Source organism: Podarcis bocagei (assembly GCF_964188305.1).
Source record: "Podarcis bocagei genome assembly, chromosome: 16".
In the NCBI taxonomy this organism is placed as follows: domain Eukaryota; kingdom Metazoa; phylum Chordata; class Lepidosauria; order Squamata; family Lacertidae; genus Podarcis; species Podarcis bocagei.
The window spans coordinates 40,892,708-40,919,986 of record NC_138142.1 but is presented as its reverse complement, the minus strand read 5'-3'; the positions used below and the strand labels follow the sequence as shown (position 1 = coordinate 40,919,986).

Here is a 27,279-nt window from a genome sequence, read left to right as displayed (position 1 = left end):
GGCCTCCTGTTGCCACCAGAGCACGATTTCTTTTCTCATCCTGAAGCAAAGTTCTTAACCCGAGGTAATATTTCTGGGTTAGTGGAGTCTGTAACCTGAAGCGTATGTAACCTGAAGCGTATGTAACCCGAGGTACCACTGTACTGGGAAAACCATAGCTTTAACAATACAGACCTTTGTCAGCAAGGTGATGTCTCTACATCAGCCTATATGGGCTGCAATAACACTGGACTAATGTGCTTTGAGAGAGAGAGATCTTCTTCTGAAAGGGCGCCCGTTTCTCCAAGGCCCTCAAGCAATGTTCTGCACAAAGTGCTGACGCCTATCTCTCCTGTTTGATTTCTTTTTTTAAAAACCACTCTCTCCCTCCTCGGTTTTAATTTCCCTTTTTGCATCTCGACCATCTGGGGCTGTTTTCTCCGCCTCCACCCTAGCCACAGCCTCACGCTTTCAAGACTGCTCCCGGGAGGAAATCAAGTTTACCTTGGGCCGCCTTATCTCTTGGAGTGCTTTAGCAAATGGGCCGTGGCGTTTCGCAGTAGCCAGGAAATGGCGCCTGGTGCCTCTTAGGTTGTGCATATGAGAGAAACCTTTCAAGGTCTCCCCAGCGGCCAGGGAAATGGGCTTAAACCGGGAAAGCTTCTGCAAAGCGCTTGCCAGCTTCTCACCCCAAATGCACCTCACATCAGCCTTGTGGTCACCCCTTGCAATTGGATCCGAACCTTATATTCGGAAAGGTACATGGTATAGGCCTCCATTGTGGTACGGTCTCCTCGGAAGATAAAGAAGGCGAATTGCCTCGTTTACTTTTAATATTTATTGCACTGATATTCCACCTTTTTCTCCAAGGATTTATCAGCTACTTTAAAATGAGGCTGCATTTTAAATTGCATTTTAACCTGTATTTTAAATTGGGTTTTTTCTCCCGCCCACCCCCTTCTATTATGTTTTTACTGTGATTTTATTGGTGTTAGCTGCCTTGAGCCCGGCTTTGGCCAGGGAGAGCGGGGTATAAATAAAATTTATTTTTATTTATTATTATTAAGGAGCTCAAGGTTGCTGGCGTGGTTCTCCCTCTCCTCATGGAACCCCACAACAACTGTGAAGTGGGGCAGGCCGAGAGGGATAGTACCATATTTTTCGCTCCATAAGACGCACCAGACCACAAGACGCACCTAGTTTTTGGAGGAGGAAAACAAGAAAAAAAATATTCTGAATCTCAGAAGCCAGAACAGCAAGAGGGATCGCTGCGCAGTGAAAGCAGCGATCCCTCTTGCTGTTCTGGCTTCTGGGATAGCTGCGCAGCCTGCATTCGCTCCATAAGACGCACACACATTTCCCCTTACTTTTTAGGAGGGAAAAAGTGAGTCTTATAGAGCAAAAAATACAGTACTTGGCTCACATCTGGCTTCATGGCTGCGTGGGGGGATTCGAACCCTGGTCTCCCAGGTCTTAGTCTGACACGCTAACCCCTACACTACACAGATGAGTTTCGCTTCAGTTTGTTCCCCTTTCCCCGCCTTAATTTAAGAGTGTAAGGTGCTTCATGGCAGAGACTGGTTTGTGTTGTGGTATTCCCATCTCTTATTTTAGACTCTGCTCTTCGGCAGGAAAGCGTCCCAGAGCAGTAAGCAAGGCAGCGACCGCCTTCAGATTTGACCATCTTAAAAGGCGTAACACAAAAGGAAAACAAGGATGGGAAAGGAGGAGGAAAACACAAAGACGGGGGCACTGGGGTGCCGGTAGCAACTGCAATGCAAAAATGTAGATCTGTGTAAATAATAAACGATAAAATAATGCTTGCACAATTGGCAAAAGGTTTTGCGTTCGTAATAGTGGGGTGTCCGTGCCAGAGCTGTGACCCTTTTAAAAATTATCGGTGGGGGCAGGAAGGGAAGGAATATGCTTAGGCAGAGAGAGAGAAAGAAACTAAGGCAAAATAATCCTGGGAACTGTAGCTCACTCCTCACAAAGGCGCAGCGCCCACGAATCTTACCAAACTACAGTTCCCAGAATTCTTTTGAAAGGTGTGTGTTTTCAATGCCTGGTGTGTATGCGGCCTTAACCCCTGAGTTTTCGCAACCGAGTGGGAGATTTTAACCCTGCCCTCGCTAACGGGAGGTCGACCCTTGTCCTAGCACCCAGCGCTGAAAGACTACAACTTTCGTTGTAGGTCCTCAAGAACAACCCCTTTTGCCCCCGAATCCACAGGCGCTCTCATCCTCCAGAAACCGTCTTCCTTCCGAGGAGCAGGCCTGTGGCTACGCAGGCTTCTCTGGGCGTAAGTACAGCGCTGGCTGGCAAATGGTAAACCCAGGTCTCTCGTTGCTGGGCTCGATCCACAAGCCACCCGTTTCTCCCTATTTGCAAAACGTGTAGACGTAGGAAGCAGCCTTGAGTTGGACCCTTCTTCCATCTAGCTCAAGCTTGTCTGCACGGACTGGCAGCATCTCTCCAGGGTTTCAGGCAAGAGTCTCTCCCAGCCCTACCTGGGAATCGACCTGCTCCAGGGAAAGCTGTCGTTCAACCTCTACGTTTCCTCTCCAATTTCTTCTCTGTTTTTATTTGGTAGGATCATGTCCGGAGGAACCAGGAGGTCCACGTGGTGATGGGGAACGAGGCCTGCGACCTGGACTCCATGGTGTCCGCTTTGGCCCTCGCTTACTTCTTTGCAAAGGTCGGTCATCTGCTTCCACCCTTTGCCCCTTTTGAAGAGCCATCTTTGCTGCCTTTCCACGGTTGGTTCCGCAGTTCTGCGTTTGCCTGCGAGGCTGGCGTGGGGCCGGTGAGGTCCTCACCGTGTGGCGACTCTGGGCTCAGAGTGCTCTGGACTGGATTTGGTGTGGATTGTGTAAGAAAAGACTGAGAACAGGGAAGGACATTGCCCCTCAGTCACTCAACATTTTCTTTCTTCCTTTTTTAAAAATATTTTTTTAAAAAAATCATTTTATTGAACATGTAACAAGACAAACAGAGTATTCCAGCAATTCAACAAAAGTAAAAGTAAATACTGTACAGTGGTACCTCGGGTTATAGACGCTTCAGGTTACAGACTCCGCTAACCCAGAAATAGTACCTCAGGTTAAGAACTTTGCTTCAGGATGAGAACAGAAATCGTGCTCTGGCAGCGCGGTGGCAGCGGGAGGCCTCATTAGCTAAAGTGGTGCTTCACGTTAAGAACAGTTTCAAGTTAAAAATGGACCTCTGGAACGAATTAAGTACTTAACCCGAGGTACCACCATAACACAATTGAGTATGGTCAGGTATAAGGGAGAAGACAAAAGATATAAATACAGTGGTACCTCAGGTTACAGACGCTTCAGGTTACAGATGCTTCAGGTTACAGACTCCACTAACCCAGAAATAGTACCTCGGGTTAAGAACTTTGCTTCAGAATGAGAACAGAAATTGGACGGTGGCAGTGTGGCGGCAATGGGAGGCCTCATTAGCTAAAGTGGTGCCTCAGGTTAAGACCAGTTTCAGGTTAAGAATGAACCTCCAGAACGAATTAAGTTCTTAACCCGAGGTACCACTGTGTGTGTGTGTGTGTGTGTGTGTGTGTGTGTGTGTGTGTGTGTGTGTAAATTACATGATCTGTTTATGCCTTATCTTGGAATATTTCGTAATTGCCTCTTTTGCACAGGTTCTTTGTAATACTTTTCTTTATACCTTTCGTCTCCTTGCTTTATACCCCAACACTTCCTGATCTATGTACCTTCGTGACTGATGCCGGGCTTTGCCCATGCAGTTTTGGGACTGTTTTTTATATCCTTAAGGACTAGAAACCTGCTTGTTTCCCCGCCACAAAATGAGAGTTTGAGGGCATCCAATTCCACAGTTGCTCAGAGACATCTACAAGGCTCTTCTTGGTACTCAGTGACTGGGTAACGTGAGCAACTTTATCCGTGTAACAGAGACCTGGATTTTAATGTATCGTTCCTTGCGCCCCACAGACCACCCCGGACTCGAAGGCAGCCTTCATCCCGGTCCTGAATATCCCCTGCTCAGAATTCCCTCTGCGCACAGAGAGCACCTTCCTCCTCAAAGAGCAGCGCATCGCGGAGAGTTCGCTCGTCTTCCGGGATGAGATTGACCTTGCCACCCTGAAGCAGGCAGGCCTCCTTTCACTGACGCTGGTTGACCACCACGTCCTGCCAAGGTCAGTGGAGAGGGTTGTTGCTGTTTTTGTTGAGTCGTTTAGTTGTGTCCGACTCTTTGTGACCCCCTGGACCAGAGCACGCCAGGCACTCCTGTTTTCCAATGCCTCCCGCAGTTTGGTCAAACTCATGCTGGTAGCTTCGAGAACACTGTCCCACCATCTCGTCCTCCGTCATCCCCTTCTCCTTGTGCCCTCCTCTTTCCCAACATCAGGGTCTTTTCCAGGGAGTCTTCTCTTCTCATGAGGTGGCCAAAGTCTTGGAGCCTCAGCTTCAGGATCTGTCCTTCCAGTGAGCACTCAGGGCTGATTTCCTTAAGAATGGAGAGGTCTGATCTTCTTGCAGTCCATGGGACTCTCAAGAGTCTCCTCCAGCACCAGAATTCAAAAGCATCCATTCTTCGGCGATCAGCCTTCTTTATGGTCCAGCTCTCACTTCCATACATCACTTCTGGGAAAACCAGAGCTTTAACTATACGGACCTTTGTTGGCAAGGTGATGTCTCTGCTTTTTAAGATGCTGTCTAGGTAGGGGAGAGGGTAGGGCTTGAATGTGAGAGGAGAGTCTCTTGAGCTATGGGTTGCCAGCCTTTTTTAGGCCACTGTGGGTGCATTAGTATTTTTGAACCGCACCCCGATTTTGTGGCTTCTCCGTCCCCTTTGCCCAGATCAGCACCCCACAAGAGACAGAAAGAGAAAGGGCGCGTGTGCACGTGCACACACACATACATCACTTTCCCAAGGGATCTGGGTAAAATCTGGAGCCGGTGGAATTAATCGGATACCTTGAAAAGCACATAGAGCTGAAGGAGGAATTGAGAAAGAGCGCCACTCTTCCAACTTCGTCCTTCAGCAGTGTGTGATTTTGGTGGCCAAGGGGGCAGTTAGGGAGCTCAGAGGCTTTGTGGGTGCCAGGGAAACCCCACAGCTGTCCCCCAGCCCCTATGCTTAAAGGTAAAGGGACCCCTGGCCATTAGGTCCAGTCGCGGACGACTCTGGGGTTGAGGCGCTCATCTCGCTTTACTGGCCGAGGGAGCCGGTGTACAGCTTCCTGGTCATGTGGCCAGCATGACTAAGCCACTTCTGGCGAACCAGAGCAGCGCACAGAAACGCTTTCGAACTGCTAGGTGGGCAGGAGCAGGGACCGAGCAACGGGAGCTCACCCCGTCGCGGGGTTTCGAACCGCCGACCTTCTGATCGGCAAGCCCTAGGCTCTGTGATTTAGACCACAGCGTCACCCACGCTTAGAACAACTCAATTGGCCAACAGACCCATGCAGTTATGGTTTGGGGATAGATGCAGTTGCAGCACATGGACGCTAGGGGAGCCGTCTCTACACCCTTGGGCCTGGCCCCTCCCTCAGCAAACACCTCCCCCTACTGTCCTGGTGGTGCACCTGCAAGCATGCCCAGTGGCGCCCCAGCTTTGACTCAGGCGGTGAGAGCCACGTTCTCAGGACGGGATGCGCAGCGAGCAAAGCTGAAATGTCTTCCAGTATCTGCTCATGCGTATATTGACACTGCTACGTCTCCCCTGTTTTGCAGTGGGGATGCGGGGCTGGAGGAGGCGGTTGTTGAGGTGGTCGACCACCGGCCCCTGGAGCGGGATCGGGGCCCTCCCTGCAGAGTCACGGCAGAGCCGGTGGGCTCGTGCGCCACGCTGGTGACGGAGAGGATCCTGCAAAGCCCGGCGCAGGTTTTGGACAGGCAGACAGCAGCTCTCTTGCACGGTGAGGACTAGCGGCTTGCAGCGACGTGCGGGGAAGTGGTTGCTTGTTAAAAAACCAACAACCCGCAGGCAAATGCTGGCAGGTGGGGAATCCGTAGCCCTGCAGAGCAGCGGTGGGCAACATGGCGCCCTCTAGATTTTTTGGGCTCCCTCCCGAAAAGAGGATTGGATAAATTCATGGCAGAGAAGGCTGACAATGGATTCTATGGTCTGGGGCAGCAATGCTTCTGAATACCTGTTGCTGGAAAGTGCAGGAGGGGAGAGGGCTCAGGTCTTCCTTTCGCCGTCTGTTTGGCCATTGGCTTCAGCCGGCAGAGGTTTCTGTTCTTTTTTTATTATTTAATTTTTTTATTAAGATAATTCAACTTTATACATACATATTACAGATACACAAACAAACATACATTTCATACAATCCTTAAAAATATTCCTACATACCCACATTCAATCCCGCACAGACCGTATTTTTCGCTCCATAAGACGTGTTGGTACTAAAGGGTTAAGAGGTAACAAGTCGCTCTAATCACTGAGCAGCTGGAAGTCATTAAGCATCCAGGAATGTGAGTTAATTTGTATAAATAGTCAGTTCTCCCATGTGTTTTCTCCCCCCCCCCCGACCTGACTCGCAGACTCAGTTTGTGGCCATGGGCGTGTTTGCTAATATGAGTTAAGTTTAGAGTAAAGTTTTATTTATGCTGGAGGTAAAAGCATGTGTGCTTTATCGCCAGGGTTTTTCTTTTGTAAATAAAGTTTTTTTCCTGAGTTCCAAAGTGCTTGCTCCAGGATTCTTCATTGAAAGGTACTGACTCTCCTGCCTTCTTCAACCGCTGCACAAAATTCTCTGCTGAGATAAGATCTATGGCGTTGGAAGCGCACTGGACGTTTACTTAACATTAAACTAATTAAAGTTTAATGGACAAGACACACTTTTTTCTTCCTAAAAATTAAGGGGAAATGTTTGTGCGTCTTATGGAGTGAATGCGTGGTCCCTGGAGCTGAATTGCCCAGCAGCGAAAAGCACATCATGCTCTTTTTTTTGAAAGAGGTAAGGGGGTGTTGAAACAAAGCCGCTGATCGTTTGCAATCGGGGAGTGAGATAAGGGACGCTAGAGATAAAGGAGGCTGCCTGGAGGGGGGGGAGGTAAAGACAGCAAACTTGCAAAGGGGAGGGGGGGACAGGAAGACTAAAGCAGTAAGGAGAGAAATTAGAAGAAAAGGAGGAGCAAAAAAACTGCTCCAGCTAAGGAAAAGATACTACACTAAGGCAAAGAAGAGGGAAGGGGGTGTTGAAAGGAAACAGCTGATCGGTGGGATCAGAAGAGAGATAAGGGATACTAGAGGAGGCTGCCTGGGAGGTGGGAGGTAAAAGCCCATGGATCCTCAGGATTTTTGCATTGGGTCACCCCAAATTCACCATCAGAACACATGTCTGTGGTCACAGCATGAACCACAAAAAGCATACATCCACTGTTTCGTTCAGAATTTTTTTCCTTCTTGTTTTCCTCCTCTAAAAACTAGGTGCGTCTTATGGAGCGAAAAGTACGGTACTTCCTTTTCCCACCACCTTCCCTCACCCCACCCTGTGCTAGACTTCCAATCTACTCAATTGCAATTTCTTTCCATTTCTTTTACTTTCTTTCACACACTATTAAACCAACTTTCTACTTCTTTTTCTGTTACACATTGTTATCCATATTATTTGATATTTTAGTATTTATAGCGGAACTTGTTTATTCTAATAGGAGTTCTGGTTTTTCAGTATGATTTTGCAAATATTCTTTGAACACCTTCCATTCCCTGTCTATCTTCTCTTTTGAGATCCTTCCAATTTCTCCCATTGTTTTGGACATATTGTAACACTCCAATAATTTGGGAAGGAAAGCCACTCTGTTTTTGTCGGCATTATACCACTTTTCCAATTTTTCGCAATCAGTAGCCTTGCGGCTACAGTTGCGTATACGGCAGGTGTTTCTGATGTTCTGACTAATTTCTCCCGCACCTGTAGTTCTAGTTAAGGCAGCCAACTTTGGAGCTGGACAGAATTCTTCTTCGGAGAGCAATCCTTTCAGCCTCGGTAGCTTGCTACTAAATCAGCAAGCGAATGACAACCTCTGAGCAGTTGTCTTCTAACCCAGGGGTTCCAAGAGTGGGTGTTTCCACCCCCTGGGGGACCAGTAGGATTGCCTAAGGGTCACTAAGAAGCAATGGGGCGGCACGGGGGTCTGGAGGTGTCACTGGCTCCCAGACTTTGAAAAACTGGCATCACTCAATCAGTTTTGCTGCGTAAGTTAAACTGAATAGTTCTAACTGGCTTTTGAATAAATGTGCAATTGATTGTTACTGTTTTCAATTTTGTTGTGTTGCTCTCCTCCTCCCGAGTGGGTTGTGCAAACCACTATTCTGCATAAAGCTTTTTAATAGGGATGGGTAGGGGGTAGAACCGGGACACGGGTGGCGCTGTGGGTTAAACCACAGAGCCTAGGACTTGCTGATCAGAAGGTCGGTGGTTCAAATCCCCGCGACGGGGTGAGCTCCCGTTGCTCGGTCCCTACTCCTGCCAACCTAGCAGTTCGAAAGCATGTCAAAGTGCAAGTAGATAAATAGGTACCACTCTGGCGGGAAGGTAAACGGTGTTTCCGTGCGCTGCTCTGGTTCACCAGAAGCGGCTTAGTCCTGCTGGCCACATGACCCGGAAGCTGTACGCCGGCTCCCTCGGCCAATAAAGCGAGATGAGTGCCGCAACCCCAGAGTCGGCCACGACTGGACCTAATGGTCAGGGGTCCCTTTACCTTTAGGGGGTAGAACCAAGGAGGGGAGGTTGCCCCCCAAAGTCTGGGAACCACAGTTCTCACCCTTCTCGTCTTTCAAACCTGCAAACGTAAAAGATTATTTCCGGATTGGACTCTCGTGTGTCGCCTCTAGATCCTGGTTCTTCCTTGACTCTGCAGGTACGATCGTTCTGGACTGTGTCAACATGTCCCCTGAAGCCGGCAAAGTGACCCCGAAGGACACCCATTACGCTTCCCTTTTGGAGTCAAAGTTCCCTGATCTGCCCTCAAGAAGCGCCATCTTTGAAGCCCTGCAGAGGGCCAAGTTTGATGTCTCAGGTATGAGCTGTCCTCCGCCCTCCTTAGTCTTGACTCCTAAAGGATATTGCAGAGCCGGAACAGTTGAGAATGAGGGGAAAAGGTTTCTCTTCCTGTCTTGTAAAATTAAAACTTGGAGTCAACCATTGAAGCTGAATATTGGGAGATTGAGGGCAAGCGAAAGGAAGCCCTTCTTTGTGCCAAGGCAGAGTTAAACTCTGGAATTCCCTCCCACTGCTGGAGGCAAGGTGCTTCTGAATACAGTGGTACCTCTGGATGTGAATGGGATCCATTCCGGAGCCCCGTCCGCATCCTGAAGCCAACGCAACCCATGTCCGTGCATCTGCAGGTCACGATTCGCCGCTTCCGCGAATGCGCGTGACATCATTTTGAGCGTCTGCACATTCACGAGTGGCGAAACCCGAAAGTAACAGAGTGCATTACTTCCGGGTTGCCGTGGAGCGCAACCCGAAAATATTCATCCCAAAGCTACTTAAACCCGAGGTATGACTGTACAGTGGTACCTCGCAAGACGAATGCCTCGCAAGACGAAAAACGCGCAAGACGAAAGAGTTTTCCGTTTTTTGAGTCGTTCCGCAGGACGAATTTCCCTATGGGCTTGCTTCGCAAGACGAAACGTCTTGCGAGTTTGTTTCCTTTTTCTTAAAGCCGCTAAGCCGTTAATAGCCGCTAAGCCGTTAATAGCTGCTAAGCCGCTAATAGCCGTGCTTCGCAAGACGAAAAAACCGCAAGACGAAGAGACTCGCGGAACGGATTAATTTTGTCTTGCGAGGCACCACTGTACCTCTGGTTGCGAACGGAATCTGTTCCAGAGGCCCGTTCGCAACATGAAAAGAGCGCAACCTGCAGTGGTGCGTCTGCGCACGCGCGGGTTGCGATTTGCCACTTCTGCGCATGCGCGTGACGTCATTTTGCACTTCTGCGAAACCCGGAAGCAACCCTTTCCGGTACTTCCGGGTCGCCGCGGGACGTAACCTGAAAGAACGTAACATGAAGCGGACATAACATGAGGTATGACTGTACCATTTCTTAGGAATCACAGGTGGGGCGAGTGCTTTCAAACTCAGGTCCCGCCTAGGGCCTTCCCATCTGGCTGGTCCCAGCGAGAACTGGATGCTGGACTAAGTGGGCCATTGGCCTGGTCCAGGTAGAGAGCTCTTCTGATGGAACCTCCAGGTCCAGAGGCAGTCGATCTCAATTCCCAGGTTCTTGGGGCATTTTTGGCCATTGTGGGAACGGGATGCTGAACTACCGTATTTTTCGCTCTATAGGACGCACTTTTCCCCCACCCAGAATTAAGGGGAAATGTGTGTGCGTCCTATGGAGCGAATGCAGGCTCCTTGGCTTCAGCGAAAGCAAGGCAAAGCCTCCGAAGCGCAGAGGGAGCGCTCCCTCTGCGCTCCGGAGGCCACGCGTTGCTTTCACTGAAGCCTGGAGAGCGAGAGGGGTCGGTGCGCACTGACTCTCCTGGCTTCAGCGAAAGGAACCCGAAGCCTTCAGAGCACAGCACGAGTTCCCGCTGTGCTTCGAAGGCTTCAGGTGGCTATACCTGAAGCCTTTGGGGCGCAGCGGGAACTCGCGCTGCGCTCCGAAGGCTTCGGGTTCCTTTTGCTGAAGCCGGGAGAGCAAGACTCTCCTGGCTTTAGCAGAGAGGGAGAGCTGCGCAGCGCCTCTTCAGCGAAGCGGGAGGAGAAATGGAAGGGGCTCCGTTTCTCCTGCCGCTTCGCTGAAGGGGCACTGAGCAGAGGGGGGGGGGATTTTTTATTCTTGTTCTCCCCCTCTAAAACAAGGTGCATCCTATGGTCGGATGCGTCCTATAGAGCGAAAAATACGGTAGATGGGCCGCTGGCCTGATCCAGGAAAGCTCTTCTTATGTTTTTATGACCCAGGACTCACCACAGACCAGATGCTGAGGAAGGACCTCAAGGCCCTCTCTGGGGAAAATGCTGTCATTGCGCTCAGCGCCGTATACATGAACCTACAGGTGAGCACAGGAAGGGGCCAGAAACCATTTCAGGTGTGCCTGTGTTTCCTTCCTCCTCGTCTCTTCTCACGATCCTCCTCTCCACTCAGGACTTCCTGCGCCGTCCCGGTTTGGAGCAGGAACTGTCCGCCTTCTGCCGGCAGAGGAGCTACGACGCCTTGCTTGCCATGACCATCTCCTTCAACGAGCAGAACGTGCCTTTCAGGCAGCTCGCCCTGTACAGCCAGCACCCGGAACTCCAGGCAGCGGTGAGTTCGAATGGCGCCCTGTTGGGATGAGAGAAAGAATAGTCCTTCCCTAGAAAACACAACAGGTTGCTGCAAGGGGCCTCGTGGTTGATTTCCAGGATATTGGACCCCGCAAAGCATTGATTAGAAATAGCCCCCACCTTTTTCTCAGTGATAGGCTGGTCACGTTTATTTCTGAACTCCTGTGCCTTTAAACTAGGGGTGTTTAAAGAGGGAGAGATTTCCATCCCCTCTGGCATTCGTTGCAATCGCCGCCATTTCCATTCTGCTGCAGTCCGGCATCCGCTAAAACCTGTTTTGCCCAAGCCTAACATACTGTATTTTTCGCTCCATAAGATGCACCTAGTTTTTAGAGGAGGAAAACAAGAAAAAAAAAATATGAACAAAACAGTGGATGTGTGATTTTTGTGGTTCATGCTGTGGCCACAGACATGTGATTTGATATGTGATTTGGGATAGCCCCATGCAAAAATCCTGAGGGTCCCTGTGGATCCGTGCTTTGTAACCACGTTTTCGCGCCATTGTGGCCTCACGCAACAGTGGGTGCGTGATTTTTTTGGTGCAGGCTGTAGCCATGGACATGCTATGTGATCTGATGGTGAATTTGGGGTGGCCCAATGTAAATATCCTGAGGATCCATGGGCTTTTACCTCCCCCCTCCCAGGCAGCCTCCTTTATTGCTAGCGTCACTTATCTCCCTCCCGACCGCTTACTGATCAGCTGCTTCCTTTCAACACCCCCTTCCCTCTTGTTTGCCTTAGTGTCTTTCCCTTAGCTGGAGCAGTTTTTTGCTCCTCCTTTTCTTCTAATTTCTCTCCTTGTTGCTTTTGTCTTCCTGTCTCCTCTCCTTGCAAGTTCGCTGTCTTTACCTCCCCCCTCCCAGGCAGCCTCCTTTATTGCTAGAGTCCCTTATCGATTGTGGAATGAATTGTGGAATGTTGGGAGGACAGATAAAACGAATTCCTTCTTCACCCAGCACGCTGTTGAACTGTGGAACTCGCTGCCACAGGAGGCAATGATGGCTTTAGAAATGGATTAGGAACATTTGTGGAGGGGAAGGCTATTAGATGTTTTTGAATGCTTGTTGCTGGAAACTGCTCAGGTCCTGCGTCAAGGTTTCCCTTTGGGGCATTTCGTTGGCCAGTGTGTAATGTCATTATGTAATGTTCATGGACTGAAATGTATGAAAAGAGTGAACTCTTCTCATACTCGCTTGCATGATTTCTGTTGCTCGCCTCGGGCGAACATGTAGAATTGCAGCAGTTTTGGACAGAGCTCTCGGACTTCCACGCTGGTGGGACAAATGTTAGAGAGGTCCATTCAGGCTTCCCCAGCTTGATCTTTTGCACTACAACTCCCATACATCTGCGCTGGTGGGGGCTGATGGGAATTGTAGTCCAGCTGGGGTAAGACCCCATCGTTTATCTGCTCTTTTGACAGGATAGATACTCAGTACCAAAGGCTACACGTTTTCTGTCTGAAATAATTGATAGGGGATTTTTATTTACCTAAAAGAGGCTGCTGTATCTTGCCTGGGGAAATTCATAATGTTATGTTCGTTCTGGCTTTTCAAAAAAAATAATTTAGGTTTTACATCGTTTTATTGGGAGTTTGTGCAATGTTATTTCTTCTTATATGTGTTAAAATAGCTTCGATTTGCTTGGGGCATTTAGAAATGAACGTTTGTTCACGGTGCATGTAGTTTTTACGTAGGGCTGCGTCGGCGTGTGTTGATTTTAACGCGGAACGCCTTTCGTACGGATCCACCCTCCTTTTCTGAACCTCTTTACGATGGTGTAAACACTAGATGCACACAAGCATGCGAAATCAGGCCTCCCAATTGATCCGTGCCGGGGTAACCTGCAGCTGAACCCATGGCCCGTTTCCAAAACCCCACCCACTCCACAAGCCCCCACCACTTTGGCCCCACCTGCTGCTACATTACCCCCCCCCAAGGAAACAACATTAACCCCTCCCCTGGATCTGAACTTTTGGGAACTCCCCCCTTTCAAATTGGCCACCACTCCAAAAACCACCTTTCTCTTCCAGAGTTTGAAGTCGAGACCTGCAAGGTTTCCATGCGCGGACAAAAAAAATCCCTGCTATTTTGATCGAGTCCTTTGTCCTTTTCCTGGGCTCCCTTCCTCCCCGTCAGCTCTCACGCCACATTTCCCCGGTGCCCCAAAGCCTCCACCCCATATCCTCTGCCTGCTTCTCCCCAGATCTTTCCCGTTGCCATAGCCGGGCGTGTGTGGGCCAGGAGAGACAGTCCTTATTCATCCATCCATCCATCCATCCGTCTGGAGAGAAGGGAGCCTTGCTTGGCTGACTCCCAAGGCAAGGGGGAGGGATGTTTACGCAGGCGAGTGGGTCCCCCACCCCTCTGCTAAAGCAGTCGTCATTCATTAACCACGGTCAAAGGTTTCTGAGATCACCAGCTAACTAAGTGGGGGGACGTTCAGTGCGCAGGAGAAAGCCCTGTCATGCTCGCGGTTGTCACACTACATTTCCCCCGGCCTGCCTGACGGAAGGTAAGTGGGGTCTCTGGGGAGGGTCTTCTTCCTTACACCCCCCACTTTCCTCTGTCCTCTGCCCCACTCCCCATCTTTGAGTGGTGGAAGGTATCCTTCTCAGCCCTGCATTAATTCGATTCTGTATTGATTCGATTCCTCTTTTTTTTGCACAGGCTGAGCTTTAAGAAGGAAGGGTGTTAACGGATTCCATTTTCTCCTTCCTTTCTTTCTTCCTCCCTGCCAGTATTTAAAAAGCTCGTTTGTGTGTTCTGGCAGGAATCGAAGGCGCCTCCTTTTTTAACCACCCTGAATGCATTTGCTCAGTGTGGATATGCCGCTGTGTCCAATAGGGCTTAGGATAAATTTCCTCTCCTGCACAACCTACTACTAATGTTTATTATTATTATTGTTATTATTACACGCATGTTTACAAACCTGCAACCTGTATTTCAATGCAAAAAAATCTGGCAGCGTGGTAAAAATCTAGGAGACGATACCACTCCCTTATTATTATTTTTTAAAAGATCAAGCCCCCAGTCCTCAGCATTTTCAGAGGGCTTCGTTTTTTCCAAAGTGCCTCGAATGTTTACAAAACTGCAACCTGTATTTCAAACTGGCAGCATGGTAGGAACCTAGGAAAATCTCATTCTCTCCTGTTATTATCATCATTAAAATCATGCTTTTCAGCTGGCTTAGTTTCCTGCCCCCAAGGGTCAAAATTTAAACAAGCCTCTCCAGACACGTAGAACATTGAAATGCGTTGAAATCTCATTTTCAGCCCAGCGCTGATTTCTTGATTTCTGAAGGCTTTAGATGCCAGTTTTTAACTGTCTCTTTACTGATAATTTCATTGTTTTATCCTTTTTGCAAATCGCTTAGTGGTGTGTCCCCCCCCAAAAAAAACCCCACAAACATACCAAGCGGTATATAAATTGTATGGAAAAAACTTATTTATTTAAATTTGGGGAAGTGCTTTGGGGGCTGTCGCCTGCTTGAAAAAAAGAACCCATTGCTGAGTAATCATATCAGTTCTAGTTAAGCAACTGGTTAATTCAATCTGCATGTGAGTTAATGCAATCATTCGGGGTGTGGGGAGAAAGCCAAACACACCCACACCCTCAGCCGGCTAGAGAAGCATCAGAAATTGTGAATAATACCCTCAAAAAGCAACCAAAAGCGAAAAAAAACCTTTGCAGTGTTTCAGTTGCAAGAATAAAAGTTCAGTGATGGTTTGCGACAACACAGCCAGTGGAGGCAGTGGGAGAGGGAACCCTTGTCTCTATTTGTGCCCAGACCGGTGGAATCCAATTTATTTCAACTTCCAAGCCAGCCGTCCCCTGAAGTCCTTCCGCTCTGAACCACGGCTGCTTTTCACTTGCCCGCAAAATTTCCCTGCCTGCCAAAGACAGGCGTATGTGTTTCGGAAGCTTCCGCTGCAGCGAACTTGTTCGTATTTTAAGCTGCCGAGAGCCCGTCCGCCATAGCACCGTCTTGCAAGAGAGATTCCCTCCGGGGTGTTTAAAAAACAACAACCAGCCCTCCCGAGGGGCGAGGCCTCTTCGGAGACGGCGCCTTCCGGGGACCGTGTGCTGGTGGTGGGCGGGGCCAGGGGCAAAACTGGGCGGAGCAACAGATATAAACACTCACGGGGCCAAAACACTCACAGGGACACGATGGAGGTTTGTTGAAGGGTGAAGCTGAGTGTTGGAAGATTCGGGACAGATCGACGGAATTCCTTCTTCGCGAAGCACTGAGTTGACCTGCGGAACTCCCTCCCACAAGATGGCTTTGAAACCTGGGTGGCTTTGAAAGAGGACAGGGCAAATTTATGGCGGAGGAGGGGCCTAGCGATGGCTGCAAGGCATGATGGCTGCCTTCAGAAGCTGCAGGCATTGATGCTTCTGAATCCCAGTCTCTGGAAAGCACAGGAGGGGAGAGCTGCTCCGGAGCTCAAATTCAAGGGCGTGTTGTAAACAAAAATCTGCCCCTTTTCCCCCTTATGGGGTACCCAAGAGCCCATATAGAGTCCTTACGTAGGTTCCCTATTGGTAGGAGAAAATAACAGAGGCCAAGCAGAGAATATTGAGAAGCAAAGCAGCTAGTAAGCCTGATCTTTATTGATCTGTTGCAACAAGGTCCTCACTCACCACACGCAGGAGAGAGGAGGAACCCAGAACCACGGTGTTGCTGTTGTTGTTTAGTTGTGTCCGCCTCTTCGTGACCCCCTGGACCAGAGCACGCCAGGCACTCCTGTCTTCCACTGCCTCCCGCAGTTTGGTCAAACTCATGCTGGTAGCTTCGACAACACTGTCCCACCATCTCGTCCTCCATCGTCCCCTTCTCCTTGTGCCCTCCATCTTTCCCAACATCAGGGTCTTTTCCAGGGAGTCTTCTCTTCTCATGAGGTGGCCAAAGTCTTGGAGCCTCAGCTTCAGGATCTGTCCTTCCAGTGAGCACTCAGGGCTGATTTCCTTCAGAATGGAGAGGCTTGATCTTCTTGCAGTCCATGGGGCTCTCAAGAGTCTCCAAGGTGTACCTGCCCTTATATAGACATTTAAATTGCCCGCCCTGGAGCTCAAGGTCTCCATACGACATACATCCCAGAAGGGGTGTAACCCAAGACACCCGCCCCAAACATCATACATATACATCACAGAAAAGGTGGTCTACAACAGAAATTTGAATGTTGTTGTTTTTCCTGTCTGCCAGGTTATCTGATAATGCCTTATCTGATTGCCTTTCCTGGTAGTCGGCCCATTCCTTTGAAACGGTGATTACCCAATTCATGCCCTCCCTCCTTGCAGAGAAAACATTCGGTCAGTTTGGGAGTCAAAATGGTTTCAGGACGGTCTTCCTGCGCTGCTCCAGACATGTGGTCCACATATCTATGTTTGTGCTTGGTTGGTACATTTAAATAACATTTATTATAGATATAGAAGACCTTACATTTTTTATTGCAAAAGAAAGAGGCCCCAAACCATTCTCCTTCACTCGATATCTTTTGCGGTTCTTCCTCTGCACGCCGCCCCCTGGAAGGAGCTTATTAGGAAGCGGGAGAAGTTAATGGACGCATAACAAGCGAGGGACACGGTTCACAAAGCGGCTAATTCCCCCAGCCTCCGTCCTTGACAAGGCAGCTGTAAAAATCGTCTTTTTCTCCCCCTCTGCCCTTCCTCCTTGAATACAAATGAGGGCATTTATTTGGGTGGTTTTTCTTTCTTTTTCAATGGGACGTCCTCACAGCTTTCGCCTCTGGCAAAGAAAGCCCTTCAAGGCTGGGCAGGTTGCAAGGTTGGCTGTAGCTTTGATGCTGCCCACTGGTTTGGTGTGTGTGTGGTTTTTTTTAGGGGGGCTCCTCTCCCTATGGGACGCGGGTGGCGCTTTGGGTTAAACCACAGAGCCTAGGACTTGCTGATCAGAGGGTCGGCGGTTCGAATCCCCATGACGGGGTGAGCTCCCGTTGCTCAGTCCCTGCTCCTGCCAACCTAGCAGTTCGAAAGTATGTCAAAAGTGCAAGTAGATAAATAGGTACCGCTCTGGCGGGAAGGTAAACGGCGTTTCCGTGCGCTGCTCTGGTTCGCCAGAAGCGGCTTAGTCCTGCTGGCCACATGACCCGGAAGCTGTACGCCAGCTCCCTCGGCCAGTAAAGCAAGATGAGCGCCACAACCCCAGAGTCGGTCACGACTGGACCTAACGGTCAGGGGCTCCTTTACTTACCTCTCCCTACTCCATCATTATTTTTAAAAATTGCTTTTCTACCACCATATCATAAACAAATGTACATGCCAAAGCGGTTTAAAGCAATAAAACCATACTATAAATCCATTAGAAAGTTAAAAATGGACGTGAATTGACCCTTGTGGAAGGACGTACTCCTGCTGGAATAGAAAAGTTTTCAGCAGGTGTTTTAAAGTTCTCCTGCTGGATCTCCAGTGGCAGGGAGTTCCACAGAGCCGGCCCAATGATGACCCCAAAGGCTCGATTTCTTGTGGTTGTCAAACGAGCCTCGCAGAGTCAGGGCTGCAGCATTGGTAGGGCTCAGGCAAAGGGGATGGGCGGGTGCAATGCTATTTGGAACCGGAAGGCAGGCTAGAATTTGGGGGAGCCAAGGGGAAGGTCCCCCAGGTTCAGTCCCCAGGATCTCCACCTTGGGCAGCAAAATATATTCCTGAAGCCCCGAAGAGCCACTGGGTCCGTGATCTGAGTCTGCAGGAAGCAGCTTCCTGCGTTGCTCTTCAGATCAGCATTCAGAACCCTGAGGTCTAGAATCTTATGATTTTAGTTTTAGGGGGAGAGCTGTAGCTCTGTGGCATAGCGCTCGTTTTGCACAAAGGACGTCCCCAGTCCAATATCCGACAGCATCCACACGTAGAGCTGGGAACTACCGTGTTTTTCGCTCTATAAGACGCACCAGACCCCAAGACGCACCTAGTTTTCGGAAGAGTAAAACAAGAAAAAAAAAATTCTGAATCTCAGAAGCCAGAACAGCAAGAGGGATCTCTGCGCAGTGAAAGCAGCGATCCCTCTTGCTGTTCTGGCTTCTGGGATAGCTGCGCAGCCTGCATTCGCTCCATAAGACGCACACACACATTTCCCCTTACTTTTTAGGAGGGAAAAAGTGAGTCTTATAGAGCAAAAAATACGGTATCTCCTGCCTGAAACCCAGGAGAGATGCTGTCGGTCAGAGCAGACAGTACTGGGCCAGATGGCTGCTGCAATAAAAGGATCCTGGTCTAGGATAGGCCTTTGGGGCCTGATCCGGCGTGGATTCTCCTTGAACCTTGGACCTTCATCCAGCTAAACTTTGGTTCTCTGGGACCCGCGTAAATTCCGTTAAACCCCCCTCTTTTCCAAAGCAATTGCAGCTTTGAAACGAACAACCCTTCAGGGCTGTTGTTGAGAATTTCCATGCTAGTTTATGCGGAAGCATTTGCAACCGCTGCTCTGCTGTGCGGGATACAGCATGGCACAGTGATGAGCGTTCTGAATTAGAACCCGGGACAGACCCGGGTTCAAATCCCCACTCAGCCGTGAAACTCCCTGGTTCTGACCTTGGCCGAGTTGCTGTCTTCTCTCTGCCTAACCTACCTCACAGGCAAAATAAAAAAATTCCTTCCAGCAGCACCTTAAAGACCAACTAAGTTAGTTCTTGGTATGAGCTTTCGTGTGCATGCACACTTCTTCAGATACACTGAAACAGAAGTTGCCAGACCCTTCTATATAGTGAGAAGGTGGGGAGGGGTATTACTCAGAAGGGTGGTGGGAATGGGAGATTGGCAGATAGCTGAGATGAGCCTGTTGACGACTCTTAACGATTGCAATAGGTCTTCCAGGAAAAGGCAAGGGGTGAAGAGGTGAAAAATGTCTTAGTCATGTATAATGAGATAAGAATCCAATGTCTTTGTTCAGACCAGGTCTCTCCATGGTTTTAAGTTTGGTAATGAGTTGCAATTCAGCAGCTTCTCTTTCCAGTCTATTTCTGAAATTCCTTTGTAGTAAAACAGCTACTTTGAGATCTTGTACAGAATGTCCTGGGAGATTGAAGTGTTCTCCTACTGGTTTCTCTGTTTTGTGATTCTTGATGTCAGGCTCATCTCAGCTATCTGCCAATCTCCCATTCCCACCACCCTTCTGAGTAATACCCCTCCCCACCTTCTCACTATATAGAAGGGTCTGGCAACTTCTGTTTCAGTGTATCTGAAGAAGTGTGCATGCACACAAAAGCTCATACCAAGAACTAACTTAGTTGGTCTTTAAGGTGCTACTGGAAGGAATTTTTTTATTTTGACTACGGCAGACCAACACGGCTACTTACCTGTAACTACCTCGCAGGGTCGTTGTTGTGGGGATTAAAGGAGGAGGGGGAGAACCACGTGGACCACCTTGAACTCTTTGGAGAGAGAAAATTTCCTCCACAGCAGGGGGGGGGGGGTTTGGTCTGGATGACCCTCTGGGTCCCTTCTAACGCGACAATTCTCTGATCTCAGCTGTACACATGTGCTGCGCATCGTGTGCGTGGCGTCATGTAGCCACTTTCTGCCACCACGTGGCCCCCGGAGGGTCCACGAAGGACAGAAGCGGCCCTCGACCCAGAAAATCAGAGCTAGCCCTGCGTCGAAGCGCCAAAAAAAGGCTTTTGACCGTTCTGAGCTGACCTTGCTGTCAGATGAGGGGGGCCTCCTCTTTGTGAAGGCATATTTTGGGACTGTTCCTAACACCCACCCCACCCTCTCCTCTGCCTTTTATTGGCAAAGGATAATCTGGCGTCGCGACGGCAGGCTCAGATCCTGTGGCCGCTGTTTCTGGATTTGCCTGACGTCGCGGACAGCCCACAAGTGAGTCACCGCCATCCGGGGGCTGCTGCCCTCGGCTGACTTCCGCATTTCCAAAAGGGGCTGTCAGAAAGACCTAAAATAAGAGGCTCTTATCAACAGCCCTAGAAACTTCCACGCCGGCGGTGCGAGAGAGCGAGCCCAGCTTAGGACGATTTCTCTCGCCTCTGCCACCCCTTCGACGCCCATCCTTCGCCTCTCTGATCGAGGTGAGTGGTTGGGGTCTCAGGATGCGGCCGACAGGTGGGAGGAAAGCCCCTCCGTCCTGCAGACGGGGCCCACGAGGTGGACTTTGGTCTGGCCTTCCTCTTTTGTAGCCTTGCCCGGAGGCGCCGCTGCAGATGGCCTTCTGCACTCCAAACAGATGCACTGCATAATAATAATAATAATAATAATAATAATAATAATAATCTGGCTGAGTTTCCCCAGCCACTCTTGGCGGCTCCCAATCAAGTGTTAAAAACAGTACAGCGTTAAATATAAAAAACTTCCCTGAACAGGGCTGCCTTAAGATGTCTTCTGAATGTCAGGTAGTTGTTTATCTCTTTGACATCTGATGGGAGGGCGTTCCCCAGGGTGGGCACCACTACCGAGAAGGCCCTCTGTCTGGTTCCCTGTAACCTCACTTCTCGCAATGAGGGAACCGCCAGAAGGCCCTTGGCGCTGGATCTCAGTGTCCGGGCTGAATGATGGGGGTGGAGACGCTCCTTCAGGTATACAGGACTGAGGCCGTTTAGGGCTTTCAAGGTCAGCGTCAACACTTTGAATTGTGCTCGGAAACGTACTGGGAGCCAATGCAGTTCTCTCAGGTCCGGTGTTATGTGGTCTCGGCGGCCACTCCCAATCCCCAGTCTAGCTGCCGCATTCTGGATTACTTGTAGTTTCCGGGTCACTTTCAAAGGTAGCCCCACGTAGAGCACATTGCAGTAGTCCAAGTGGGAGATAACCAGAGCATGCACCACTCTGGCCAGACAGTCCGCGGGCAGGGAGGGTCTCATCCTGCATACCAAATGGAGCTGGTAGACAGCCGCCCTGGACACAGAATTGACCTGCGCCTCCATGGACAGCTGTGAGTCCAAAATGACTCCCAGGCTGCGCACCTGGTCCTTCAGGGGCACAGTCGCCCCATTCAGGACCAGGGAGTCCCCCCACCCGCCCGCCCCCTGTCCCCCAAAAACAGTCCTTCTGTCTTGTCAGGATTCAACCTCAGTCTGTTAGCCACCATCCATCCTCCAACCGCCTGCAGCTGAGCTAAGGCTCTTTCTTTGCTTGCTTCATTTTATTTCCTTAACCTTTTCTCACCCCTTTCTCCTGTCGTTGTGAGACCCCAGGCTGCATTTATATTTTCAGTATTGACTATCGGTTTATGAAAGTAAGGGCACAACAATATCCAAACAGCGAAAGGCATACACAGCAGCCGTTTCGTGATCTGCATTTCTAACCGATTCGGTTTTTTAAACTCTATGGCCACGTAATTCTGCGAGGACTTAATTACTTTTGAACTGTTGTTTTTCAGGTTTCTGTATTTCATCTGTGTGGTTCTAATTTGAGTCTTGGTCTGGGGGGGGGGGAATGCGAGGTTTGAATAAGTAAGGTAGGAACACAAGTAATTTCACATGCGCAATTGCCGCTGTACGCACAACGATGAAAAATAAATACATAGAAAGGGGGCTTACCAAAGTGTTGGAAACTCTCACAAGGCTGTTGGGAATCTGTTTGGGAGTTTCCCAAAGTCCAGAAAGCAAGGCAAAGGGCTGAAAAACAAAACCTTTTTGCATCAGGGAAACCCTTTGTGGAAAGAGGTTTTCAGCCCTCCGCCTTGCTTTTTTAAAAAAATTATTTAATCAATTTTTCGATACAAACATCACCCACAAAATACACATACAACAAAAACCAGAATAACAGTAATAACACAATTTGACAATTCAGATTTGGATTCACTGATATACCTATGACTACACCTTTTTTAAGGGACGCGGGTGGTGCTGTGGGTTAGACCACAGAGCTTAGGACTTGCCGGTCAGAAGGTTGGCGGTTCGAATCCCCGCGACGGGGTGAGCTCCCATTGCTCGGTCCCAGCTCCTGCCAACCTAGCAGTTCGAAAGCACGTCAAAGTGCAAGTAGGTAAATAGGCACCGCTCCAGTGGGAAGGTAAACTGCGTTTCGTGTGCTGCAAGCCTCAGCTTCAGGATCTGTCCTTCCAGTGAGCACTCAGGGCTGATTTCCTTCAGAATGGAGAGGTTTGATCTTCTTGCAGCCCATGGGACTCTCAAGAGTCTCCTCCAGCACCAGAATTCAAAAGCATCAATTCTTCAGCAATCAGCCTTCTTGATGGTCCAGCTCTCACCTCCATACATCACTACTGGGGAAACCATAGCTTTAACTATACGGACCTTTGTCGGCAAGGTGATGTCTCTGCTTTTTAAGATGCTGTCTAGGTTTGTCATTGCTTTTCTTTTTTTTTAATAATTTCTATTGAATGATTTTATGTTACAAAAAACAATACAGCCATTCTACCACTAAATATAATTAAGAAATAAAAATTACATACATCAATATTTAATTTGTTATTTACTGTCTTATTTCCTCCCAAACATTCCATACAAAAGCACACATATGTGCAGACACCCACACTCCCCAAAAGCAGGAAACATAATTAATCCTTAATTCTTATCCGCCTACTTTTACTTCCTTTGTCACTCGAACGCTAGCACGGAGTCAAAACTATTACAGTGGTACCTCAGGTTACATACGCTTCAGGTTACAGACTCCGCTAACCCAGAAATCGTTCTTCAGGTTAAGAACTTTGCTTCAGGATAAGAACAGAAATCGTGCTCCGGTGGTGCGGCAGAAGCAGGAGGCCCCATTAGCTAAAGTGGTGCTTCAGGTTAAGAACAGTTTCAGGTTAAGAACAGACCTCCGGAACGTATTAAGTACTTAACCCGAGGTACCACTGTATTGCAGTGTTGAACGTATCTTCTATAACCATCGGGCTTCTTGCGTTTCTGTTTCCCCAGGTCTGCCGAGCTTTGGAAACCTCCAGCAGCCCTTCCCTGAGCCTGTCTCCCCTTGAAAGCCCATACGCCACCGTCCGAGCCTACCACCAGGGCAACACTACCGCCTCCCGCAAAAAAGTCCTCCCCGTCGTCCGAGATTTCCTGCGGGAGTGGGACCGGCTGGCCCCCGCCGCCATGCAGCCTGAGGCCACGGCCCCGTGCGGCAAGACGAGGCCGGAGCCCCGAGGCGCCGAACCCTGCGAGCGAGAGCGGGGGGCCAGCGGCCTTAGGAAGGACCCCGCGAAGCCACACCGCCTGGGGGACGACCTGGCCGCGGACGACGACGCCCCGCTGCCCCCCACGCCGATGAACAGTCTGGTGGACGAGTGCCCCCTCGACCGGGGTCTCCCCAAACTGTCGGCCGAGGCCGTCTTCGAAAAGTTCAGCCGCATCGCCGAGGCTCGCTCCTCCGCGGACGACGAACCGGGGAAGAAGTGATGCTGGACGGACTCCTCTTTGAACCCGGGGAAATTCTCTAGCAGGGGTGTGTGAATGTGTTTGTGTGTGCGAACGGACGCACGGACGGATGTGGGGGAAATCCAACGTGTGGCACGTTTCTCCGCCACGCGGTCCCGAACGCGGAGGAACGAGAGGCAGCAGGGAAAGGGTTTTGGGCAGGGAGATGGTTGGACAAAGCGTTTCTGCGGCTTGGGGGGGACAGACCTTGAGCACGGGGTCTACACTAATGGAAAAGGCTAGAGACAAAGTTTCACAGAGCAGGTAATCATAATAATAATAATTCATTATTACGGTTGGAGACCAGCTTGCAAAACACATAATGGGATTGCACTCCCAAAAGCAAAGCAGACATTTAAAACAATATACAACAATGGCAGGTATAATTTTCTAGAGACCTCTGTCGACAGTGGTCCCAGGGCAGGTCTGGCTTTTGGAAACGATTCTTGTCTACTGTTCGCTCCCCGGTTGCATCTTCCATTAAGAGCAAGAGGTTTTGATCCACGGAGCCCAAGGCTCGTTGAAACGGGGAAGAGAACGGTCCAGCGAGCTGTTGATCCGGACGGAGATAGGCCGTTGTCTCAAGAGGGATCGGAGAAAGGCATTGCTATCTGCGGAATATGCACACACACACACCCTGTTTGTCTCACCGTCGCCTCCGGTCCAACAGGTCAGGCAGGCTTTTGTGGGAAACCTTCCAGACCTGTTGGACCAGGCCACAGGGGAAAGTACGACGAGACTTTTAGCCTCTGCACCGGGGCAGCCGCTGCAGACGAAACTGAACCGTCACTTTTTGCAAGATTTTGGGTCTGGGGAGGGCTTCACCGCAGGCCAAAGACTTCAGCCGCCTCTGTGTGTCTCTAGCATGCTGTTGTGGAGTGTGTTTGAAATGGATTTAATACACTTTCTAATGAATAAAAGCAAAAACAAAGAACCTGCACTCAAATATACATTCTATTTTAGAATATATCGGGTCTTTTATTTCTGTGCCAGCTCCTGGCAGATCAGATGTCTAGGAATACTTTTTTTTTAAAAAACACACCTATTTTTTTTAAAAAATTCTATATATCCATTCTCAATATACCCATTAGTCAAAATAGAGAGACCGACCAGAGGGGCAGAAGACAGAAAAGGTGATGGAGGAGAGAGGGAGGGAGAAAAGGATGCCCCACCCATTTTTGGCTCTGGCTCCACCCACCCCTTGGCTTGGCCCCGCCCACACACCATCCTCTGCTGATCAAACATTCCCCCTCCCTCACCATGATCAATCCATCAGATACAGTGGTGCCTCGCAAGACGAAATTAATTCGTTCTGTGAGTTTTTTCGTCTTGTGAATTTTTCGTCTTGCGAAGCACGGTTTCCCATAGGAATGCGGTTTTAAGAAAAAGGAAACAAACTTGCAAGACGTTTTCGTCTTGCGAAGCAAGCCCATAGGGAAATTCGTCTTGCGAAGCAACTAAAAAAATGAAAAACTCTTTCGTCTTGCGAGTTTTTCGTCTTGCGAGGCATTCGTCTTGCGAGGTACCACTGTACTGAGAACCAGGGTGGGTGAGCGTTGGATGGTGACCTGCAAGATCCGGGTTCGAAAATCTCCACTCAGCCACAAAGCTCTCGCCGGGGTGATTTTGGGCCAGCTGCCGTCTCTCAGCCTGACCTACCTCACAAGGCTGTTGTAAGGATGAAGCAGGGAGGGTCCCCAAAATGGTACGAAGCTGGGTCCCCAAATGGTACGAAGAAAGAAAAAACACACATCCTTTTTTTCTCTTGGCTGTGAAATTCAGGGCTGAGGGCAGCTGCACCTGTTGAATAGCTAACCGCTTGTGCAGGCAGTGGTGAAGGTTCGAGGTTCCTCCCAGGGAATGCAGGAAAGCTAAAGTTTTTGTCCCAGGAGGAGATTTCCGCTCCGATCCGTGACAGAGCACAACATGCGCAGGATTGAGAACGGGGGGTGTAAATTGGATCTGAGTATGGGCACCGCCTAAGGGACGCGGGTGGCATTGTGGGTTAAACCACAGAGCCTAGGACTTGCCGATCAGAAGGTCAGCGGTTTGAATCCCCGCAATGGGGTGAGCTCCTGTTGCTCGGTCCCTGCTCCTGCCAACCTAGCAGTTCGAAAGCACAAAGTGCAAGTAGATAAATAGGTACCACTCTGGCAGGAAGGTAAACAGCATGTCCATGTGCTGCTCTGGTTCGCCAGAAGCGGCTTAGTCCTGCTGGCCACATGACCCAGAAGCTGTACACCGGCTCCCTCGGCCAGTAAAGCGAGATAAGTGCCACAACCCCAGAGTCGGCCACGACTGGACCTAATGGTCAGGGGTCCCTTTACCTTTTTATGGACACTGCCTATCTGGGCTGCATTCCTTTCAATGCGGATATGGCAGGTACAAGCACACCGAGACACGAACACATGCGGCATGTCATAAAAATACACATTTCAAAAGGTTGCCGAAGAAGTGGGCCGTTTATTGACGGAAAAGGGCTTTTAAAACTTGACAGTGCTGCTACTCCACTCGCCAACACTAGAGGGCAGGGTTGGGTGCAAAACAGGAGAATATGGAGACCATGTCTCGCCTCCCAGGTAGACTCTCACTGCCTATGGAGGCTCCATTCCTAGCTTTCGTGGCAACTAACATCAGAAGCCCCAACAAAAAGCCTGAATGTTGGCCAGAAAAGATGGTGCTGCGCTGGAAAGTCTACAGCTGTTTCACTTGCTGAAGAGCACGAGAACTGAAAAGGGTTTCAGGTGGCAATTTTTATTTGCTGTTTGGTTCAACTTGCTTGCCAGGTTCTTAGGGGCCACTGGCCTCGTCCACATACAGAGCTCCTCTGATGTGCTTAATCATCACCATAATAATAATTTTATTATTTGTATTTCAGCCACTCTGGGCCACTTCCAGCAAAATATAAAAAACAGCACAAAACAGCAAAACTTTAATTGGCGAAACTTCTCGGAAGAATAAGAAATAAAGATTAACTTTTTAATAAAAGGATGGAAATGGTTTACCGGATATTTACAGATAAATTGCAAACAGATAAAAACATTCGCAGGATTATTGCAATAACCTGCAGTTTCATAAGAGTATATACCTAAAAGCAGATAATTAAATGAGCAAATTAAATGAATTTGGATAGGCGGAAGGTATTAAAAAATAAATTTAAGGAGCTGCAGAAAGAGGGGGAAGGAAGTCAAAGTGTTAACTTGGATGTAAAACTAACGAAATGTATAAAATTGAAAAGTATAAGTAAAAACATTTTTAAAAACCATTAAAAACTCCTGATACAGAGCTGCTTTCAGATGTCTTCTAAAAGTCATATAGATTATCTCCTTGCCATCTGACGGGTGGGTGTTCCACAGGTCGGGTGCCACCACCGAGAAGGCTCTCTTCTGCCTGGTTCCCTGAAACCTCACTTCTCACAGAATGATAGAATTGTAGAGTTGGAAGGGACTCTGACGGTCATCTAGTCCAGCCCGCTGCAATTCACGAATCTCAGCTAAAGCACCCAGCCAGGGAACTGCCAGAAGGCCCTCGGAGCTGGACCTCAGTGCCTGGCCCTCCATGATTCGATGAGAGGTGAAGTTACAGGGACTTAGGGAGCCTCCAGCCCCAGAGGCAGTCTACTCAGATTCCCTTTGGTCACTGTGATAACAGGAAACTGATCTAGATAGGCCACTGCCCTTGACCACCAGCACTGCTCATA

At 49.3% G+C, this 27,279-nt stretch overlaps 1 protein-coding gene and 1 long non-coding RNA gene across 3 annotated transcripts in view; one reads left to right on the top strand and one right to left on the bottom strand.

Moving 5' to 3' along the window:
- PRUNE1 (prune exopolyphosphatase 1) overlaps positions 1–24,513 on the top strand; it is a 33,868-nt gene extending 9,355 nt beyond the window's left edge. Inside the window, exons 2-9 of one of the 2 annotated variants that reach the window (XM_081173651.1) lie at positions 2,174–2,281; positions 2,573–2,677; positions 3,954–4,159; positions 5,700–5,884; positions 8,832–8,990; positions 10,880–10,974; positions 11,064–11,222; positions 23,085–24,513. In XM_081173651.1, coding sequence (XP_081029777.1) covers positions 2,174–2,281; positions 2,573–2,677; positions 3,954–4,159; positions 5,700–5,884; positions 8,832–8,990; positions 10,880–10,974; positions 11,064–11,222; positions 23,085–23,561 — 1,494 coding nt within the window. In that variant the 3' untranslated portion in view covers positions 23,562–24,513. The remainder of the gene's footprint in view (positions 1–2,173; positions 2,282–2,572; positions 2,678–3,953; positions 4,160–5,699; positions 5,885–8,831; positions 8,991–10,879; positions 10,975–11,063; positions 11,223–23,084) is intronic. The other variant, XM_081173652.1, reaches the window with a different exon arrangement.
- The window catches only part of LOC308575305, a 110,702-nt gene that overhangs the window by 15,648 nt on the left and 67,775 nt on the right, over positions 1–27,279 (bottom strand). The gene's annotated exons all lie outside the window — the stretch shown is intronic.